At 43.5% G+C, this 7,675-nt stretch overlaps 1 protein-coding gene across 1 annotated transcript; it reads left to right on the plus strand.

Moving 5' to 3' along the window:
- The first annotated feature begins 2,352 nt into the window (after nt 1–2,352).
- On the plus strand, nt 2,353–7,439 carry RPS15A (ribosomal protein S15a). The gene is made up of 4 exons (XM_047087686.1): nt 2,353–2,490; nt 3,078–3,157; nt 6,068–6,153; nt 7,302–7,439. The coding sequence occupies exons 1-4, from the start codon at nt 2,358–2,360 to the stop codon at nt 7,393–7,395; spliced, it is 393 nt and encodes a 130-aa protein (XP_046943642.1). The 5' UTR covers nt 2,353–2,357; the 3' UTR covers nt 7,396–7,439.
- The last annotated feature ends 236 nt before the right edge of the window (nt 7,440–7,675 follow it).

Raw genomic sequence — 7,675 nt, forward strand, 5'->3', positions numbered from 1 at the left:
GTTCCCATTGTCGAAATACACTGAGTGGGGCACCTGGGGGGCTCATTCTCCATTAAGCGGCTTGCTTCCGCCTAGGTCATGATATCCCCGTTCCCCAGTTCGAGCCCCACATCCGGCTCTGTGCTGATGGCTCCGAGCCTGGAGTCGCCTTCGGATTCTAATCTCCCTCTCTCTCTGCCCCTCCCCCACTAGTGCTCTTGTTTCTCTCTCTCAAAAATAAATAAACATTTAAAAAAAAATACATTGAGCATTTACTACATGCCAGACACTGTGCAAGCCCTTTGCCCCATTATCTCATCCGACCTTTGCAATAACTTTCTAGAGTTAAGTATTATTATCCCTCCCCGCCCTGCCACCTATTTAGGGAAGGTTCAGAGAAAATACGAAGACTTATCAAAATTAGTTCTTGTCCGGGTGCAGAACTGTTGATAAAAACTACTGGTTCAGAATCCTGAGTAGTTTTTTTTTTTTTTTTTTGAAACGTTTGTGGCTTTCATCCAAACTGTGTATCCTGGAAGTTTTAGAAAGAAATGTTTGGAGCTCCAGTAAATAATTTCTAAGAATTAGGGAGCACTGACTTAAAAATATGTTTTTGACTTTGAAAAAATAATCTAGGGGCACCTGGATGGCTCAGTCGGTTGAGTGCCTGACTTCGGCTCAGGTCATGATCTCACGGTTTGTGGGTTCGGGCCTCGCGTCGGGCTCTGTGCTGAGAGCTCGGAGCCTGGAACCTGCTTCGGATTCTGTGTCTCCCTCTACGCCCCTCCCCCACTCTTACTCTGTCTCTCTGTCTCTGTCTCTGTCTCTCTCGAAAATAAATAAATGTTAAAAAATTTTTCCAAAAAAAAAAAAAAAGGAAAAATAATCTATACACAGGTGTGGAAAAACAAACCACAATTGTATATAGAGAAAAGCAAGTCTTTCATCCCAGTTCCTCAGGCCCTCGTCAGAGGCAATTATCGATTTGCGTGGGTCCTTTCAGAGATACTGTAAATACACAAATGTAAAAATCTATTCTAAATGGTGAACAGTTATTACAACAAAAATTAGCAAATATCTCAGCCATTTTCAGTTCAGTTTTTTACAGAGTAAGGGCTAGAAAGGTGTCAACCTCGATCCTTCCCACCCCGGCCTCACCTGGAGAGGTCGATTCCATCGATTCTCTGCTTCTCACCCCTGAAGAGGCTCCGCCCCTTCACCCGCCTTCTTCCAGTAGGCAATACTTTTTTTTTTGGCCCTCCTTTAAAAGTCTCGCGATAGGCCGCCCGCTTCCCATAACTCCGTGCGCTCGCCCCTCCCGTCCTCTTTCCGCCATCTTTCCGCGCCGGTGAGTACTTCTTTCTGAAGGATCCAACATCATCCGTTGGCTATCTCTGCCATCCTGCAGTCTGAGCCTCAACTTCGGTGTTCTCTGATGGTGCCAGGGCCTTCTTGGGCGGAGGATGCTGCGCTTGCGAGGGTTTGGGCAGGAGTAGAGGAGAGTCATGCCCGTCCGCTCCACGCTCTGCATTTTGGGGATCCCGGTTTGAGAAACGCAGGCCGCAGCTCTGGCGGGAACGGAGCAATCGGCCGACGGGAGAGGCGGTAGACCCAGCGTGGTCGGCGGCTCCAGGACCTCCCCTTAGTGGCTGGGGTAGCGCCTTGGCTCCGGGCGGCGGGAAGCATCGGGGACGGTGGCCGACGTGGGCCGAGCTGGCGTCCCATTCCTTCAGCCGCGCTGTAAGCTTAGGAGGGTGAGGCCACTCAGCAGGGAAAAATTGCCTTCTGCCTGGGCTGGCAGTTTGCTGGGAGCTAGCCTAGATCTTCTGGGCTCCGGGATTTCCCTTGATACTTTGTGGAACTTGAGGAAGCAGGTTGGATTCCTACTGTTGGAGCTTGAAGCATGCTTTGGGCTCCATCCTCAGTTTTCACATTAGAGTATCGGGCAGTTCGTGCACGTTAGGATACAGTCGTGTCCGGTGCACGTAAAAAGTTCTACTTGTCACTGTGGTACGATTGCTGCCGGGGCACAACTTTGGTTGGCACATGTACCGACGTTTTTAGTTAGTGTTAGTGAAAGCTAAGTATCTTTTGGACAAGGCTGACATCGAATTTGTTGGTTAAAGGGCAGTGTTAATAGTCCTATTGCTGTTGGATTTCAAAAGTTTGGAAAACCTGCCTGGTGATTCGCAGGTCCCGTTCTCAGTAGCTGAGCGACCGTAGCTGATATTGCTCGGGGGAACCTGTCTGCTTAGAGATAGGACAGTTTAATGATAGAGGCAGAAGGAAAAGGATGCGTTTGCAGTGGAATGATTGGGAGCCTTTTGATGTTGAGAATGCCGGTAAAACCCCTGTTTTTCCTTCCCTGAACAGCCATAATGGTGCGCATGAATGTCCTGGCAGATGCTCTCAAGAGCATTAACAATGCTGAAAAGAGAGGCAAACGCCAGGTGCTTATTAGGCCATGCTCCAAAGTCATCGTGCGATTTCTGACTGTGATGATGAAGCATGGTAAGTGTGTTTTAGGTTTTCATGTAAGGATACTGAAGGAATCCGTTCTGTAGACATTAGTTGTGCAGGACAGGACTGGGAAGATGGGGGAGCTAGGTGTAGGTTATACTTGGAAACTCATGCAATGCAGTGGGGCTGTGGAAGGGGTAGTTGGGACAGATAAGCTATTCAGGAAGCGCTGAGTAAGTTAGGACTGTTGAAAAGAGGAGGAAGTTTGTGACTGTTGCTCTGTTAGTAGTTTGGGAGCTAAAATGGCCTTTCTTGTGTAATAGCTGCTGCTGGAACTGGTCGTTCAGTGTATCCTGAGCTCTTCCAAGAGTTTTGGGATGGAAAGGAAAATTTTTGCGGGTCTTGGGCACAGAGTAGCTTAATGGGAGGCAAGGGGAAAATAATCCCCGCTAGAATTGCAGGGTGGGTCGTTTTGGGGTGTTGGCAGCCGGAAAAGTTTTGATTCAGAGCAACGGTCTTTTCCTAAACCATGTAAACAAGCAGTCACTTGAGGTGATGTGAGAGGAAAGTAGGCAAACAGTGGGAATCCTAGAGCATAAGCATTTAGGTCTGTTAAGTTGATAACTTCTTTTCTGTAGGTTACATTGGCGAATTTGAAATCATCGATGATCACAGAGCTGGGAAAATTGTTGTGAACCTCACAGGCAGGTTAAACAAGGTAAGAGTTGATTATCTTCCACATAGAAGAACTTTAAGAATTTCCAAACATGGTGTTAGACATGTTGTAATTGGCCTTATAAAACTGAATTAGTGGTGTGCTTGTTCCACCTAGTTAGGTTAAAAAAATTAAGAATTGATTGAAATCATTAATTTTTATGTCACGTTTTGATTGATTTTTTTTTTTTTTTCCTCTAGGGTTGTATTTGCTCTAGAATTGTTAGTTGACCTAATGTTTGTGGAGTATGGGGGCTGTCTGAAGGGAGATGCCACAGGGTGGGGGTGCATTGAACTCCTGATGGTACTGGTGTTTCAATATCGGATGGTACGCGCTGCCCACCCAGTGGCTTGAACTTGTGCCGAAGGAAGGTCTAATCCTATCTGTAAATAACTTTGTTCTTCGTCTCTCTTGGTGATAATGTTGTGTTTTTTGAACAGGATTGGGTTCTCTAACAATATTAATAACTACATTTTTACTGGCGTGGGCTGTATGGGTGTCTTTGAGTTTTGTGCTCCATTTCATTTTGCGTTGTCAGCATAACCTGTTGGATATATTTGATCTGATGTGGCTTAACTTATTGCATGTGTTAAGGGGCAGGTATCTTTAACAAGTTAGGGTCCCTGAATTGCTGCCCTCCTTTTTGTGTTCAGGTTTCTAGCTTTCAGATTTGCAAGGAGCTTGACATCCTGTGGTCCAACACAGATGAGGGGAAAACAGGTCGAGAAATGAGTCGTTAGTGGCAGGGGCCAAATTGATTGGTAAGGTTATTCCCTGGTCCAACAATTTGTTTTATAAAGTTGCTTCCTTGTCTAGTGAACTTGCTTCATGTGTGGATACCTACCTAATATTGGATGAAAACTACTGAATGTGAAGCCTTCATGAGAGATTAGAAGAGTTTTCAAGTTAATTTTGAGACTGTTCTAGTTGTTAGCCAGTAGACTCCAGCCAAAATAGAATTTGGATTCACTACTCATTGTCACTCAGACCCTCACAAAGTGTTTTTGAAGTAGAAGAGGGTGTGTTTTCCTACTCTTAGGAATTAGGAAGCTGACTTAGGCCCAAGGTACCCTCATCTCGCACTGCCCAACAGTGGCAGAGCTGGCTCCAGAATGTAGTTGACAGTGCATTATAAAACTGTCCCACAGAATGACCTGAAGTTTAAAAAACAAAGACAAAAACCTCTTAGAAGTGCTGTGCACCCAATTCCTCTCGAATATTCACTATACATAAAACTTGATAAGTAAGTTTGAACAGTATTTCCCAAGTGGAACTCCTTTGTGGCATTCTTGTTCTGTGGTAGCTTGAAAAATGGTGGCAGTTGAGCTTTCTGACCTTAGCTTTCTCACCTTGGTGGGGCAAAACAAAACGTCAGTTTTCAGTTTTTCTCAACTTCAGTTTTCCTCCCTTGTAGGACACCGTTGCCTCAGTTTCCTTCATGCAAGAAATGGATGTACCCTTACTGTGGAAGTTTAATGGGGCTGAGAAGTAAGGTAGTGTTTAGAAATTAGATTGAAATTCCAGTTTTGGTCACATCCTAAGATCTGTCTGGTTTAGGAGAGGTTTAATTCTTTTAGCCGAAAGAGATTTTGCTGCTGGAATAAATAGAAGCCTGGGTGTGGTCGAGTGGAGGCCTCACAAGTCTACCGTTACAGCTTGCTTGGAGGAAGAACTGTTTTGCCCTTTTCTTGTGTCTGTATTCCTGTTATCCATTGTGGGGTTGCTCTTGACAGTTGACACCGTAGCTGACAAGATCTTGATGAAAAGGAAAACCTGAGTGGGTCTCCTGGCTTAGGGCATTTGGGCCTCAGAGGCCCATTTTCAGTTTCTTTGGGTTCAGATCTGCCTGTGGAAGTGTAACTGTTGTAAAAATTTGAGTAAGTTCTAACCTCATAGTGTCCTTTAGCTTCCTGGTAGGCATTTTGGAGTCGCAAGACTCCTGTGTGGATGTGCACACAGCTCTCTTAGCCCTCTGGAGTTCTACTTGAATGGTAGTAATCCTGAGTGTTTTCACATGATCATCTCTGGTGTATAAATATCAGGAACCTTTCTGCATTGATATTTACAAGTGTGTTAGTGATTTGTAGGGTAGAGATGTGAGGGGGGCATATGTAGCTCTAATCAAGGAGATTTTTGATCCCCTCATGTTTTACTTTCTAAACCCAGTTGATCTAGTCAGGGATCTTGAATGAGCCTACAGTAAGCACAAACAGTCTGCTAGTGGATGTTTGAACTTTTCTTGTGTTTTAGGATTTGCATGTAATTGAACGATTAAATGTTTAGTGCTCTTGGCGAGCTCTCCCCGCCGGAAGGTGATTGTTGCTGTGTCCCAGTAGCAAACAGGGCAGGTAACTGTAAGGACTCTGTTCTTTCTGGCTTCCACCCATTTTGCTAGATTAGTTAATTGTAAATGTATCCTGGTAGTTCATTGATGTGGAACAGCAGTTCTTAGATTTCAGTTTTGTGTCTGAAATTTTTTTAAGTTCTAATATTTTGTACTTTTAGCTCATAGGTGAAGAATTGGTGACCCTACATCTTCATTTCAGCCTATGTGAAAAAAAATTTTTTTGAGTACAATTTTGTCTAAGTCTTAGTCTCTTATCTCTTTAAAATCTGGTTATTTGTTTTGGGACAACTAGCCAATAGGGATGTACGCAGTTGACCTGATCTTGCCATATATTGCCTTGTGTTCTGCCTCTTCTGTTTACTTTTTAAATAACTTTTTCCAGGCATAGTTGTAATTCAGTGTATTTTTGTAATGATGTGGATGTTAAAGATTGCACAGAATAGTTACCCAATAAATGCTGAGTTGGTTGGTTTATATGACTATTTAGATACAAATTCCATTTGTGTTAATAATTTTTTTCTGGTATTGGTGAGATGTGAACGGTGTTTTCTGTTATGCTTTTACAGTGTGGAGTGATCAGCCCCAGGTTTGATGTACAACTCAAAGATCTAGAAAAATGGCAGAATAATCTGCTCCCATCCCGCCAGTTTGGGTGAGTTGACTTTCCTCATATGAAAGAAATTAATGCTAAGGATTGCTGTGGTGCACTTGGACCACTAGAGTGGAGGTTTTTTTGTTTTTGTTAGAGTAGTAATTGCCTCCATCCCCAATCGTCCTGACTCAAGGATTAGCTCTCTTGCGTTGCCATATTTCATGTGCTAAGTGACAGTGTGTCCCCTTTAATATCTGCTCTTTTGACTCCATACATATAGTTCATTTATATTATGTTCACTGTGATCTTGTTCTATGGCTAGAATCACTTCTGAACCCTAGGCCTCTGGGGAAACTCAATTTCTTCATCCTTTTAAAGAGAAGGAGTTCAAATCCTTGCTTTCCTGCTTTAAAGCTGTGAGGCCTTGCATAACTCCTAGCCTTGGTTTTGTCATCTGTAAAAATGATAATTGTTCTCTTCATTTACATTATCAACTGATTTGATTCTGGCAAAATACTTTCAGGCTCTGACATGATCCTGTAAGCACTTAGCTGTTTGTGGTTAAGAACGTAAGCACCCCCAGTCATATGTTTGGTGATGTGGTTGGATTTATTCCCACTTCATGGTTACTGTTTTCCATGTATAGTGTCATGAATTATTTCCGATTATAATTATGGTGCTAATTTTAATGCCTCACAGTTTACTTTGATTCCCATAGTAACCCTTGAGGTAGCCAGGCCACGTAGGATTTCCATTGTCCAGATGACTGTCTCTACAATAGGTTGCCTGTGATCATATAGTAAGTGGCAGAAACAACTCAGTCAAGTTTATGTCAACGCTTTATTGCTTTAAACTGTCTCCTTCCCTGAGAACAGAAAGTGACAGTTTGAAATAAGGGAGTTCAGTTTTTGTTTACAGTTAGGTTTAATAGCATTGTGTCTTGGTGTTAGCTGAGGGCAAGGCTGTAGGAGTGTGTTGTGTAGCTAAGGTTTTTGGATTTGGGTCTTTGGTTCCAGGAGCCATGCTTGCACTTGCTGGCCCAAATAGGCAGCCTTAGTCTCTGCACCCTATTAAGGGAAGGCGTCTTAAGCACTGATGAATGTTGGTCTTTTTCTGTACCACAAAGTGGCTCTATGTTGAACTATTTTTAGGAAAAACTCACCAACATGTTTTTTTGTTTTTTGTTTTTTTTTTTTAACTTTCCATAGTTTCATTGTACTGACAACCTCAGCTGGCATCATGGACCATGAAGAAGCAAGACGAAAACACACAGGAGGGAAAATCCTGGGATTCTTTTTCTAGGGATGTAATACATTCATACAAATAAAATGCCTCACTGGACTCTAGTGCTTCCCTCGGTCGTTTTGAACTTTACAGCAGAGTAGCAAGAGCGTCACTGTGCAGCCTTTGTTAATTGGGGAATGCTGTTTCCCTGAAGTGCATGAGAAAGTCTTGCCTTGTGATAACTCCCACCATCATGCTCATGGCTCGTCAGAGGAGGTTGTATCTAGCCCTGGATCGCTGAATCTGGGTTGGGGTCCAGGTGGTGAAGCTTTCCCTTTCTGGAGTCTTATGTTAACCC

This window comes from Lynx rufus, unplaced genomic scaffold, assembly GCF_022079265.1.
Source record: "Lynx rufus isolate CCGP_SWC_20201006 ecotype Redwood Valley unplaced genomic scaffold, mLynRuf1.p SCAF_23, whole genome shotgun sequence".
In the NCBI taxonomy this organism is placed as follows: domain Eukaryota; kingdom Metazoa; phylum Chordata; class Mammalia; order Carnivora; family Felidae; genus Lynx; species Lynx rufus.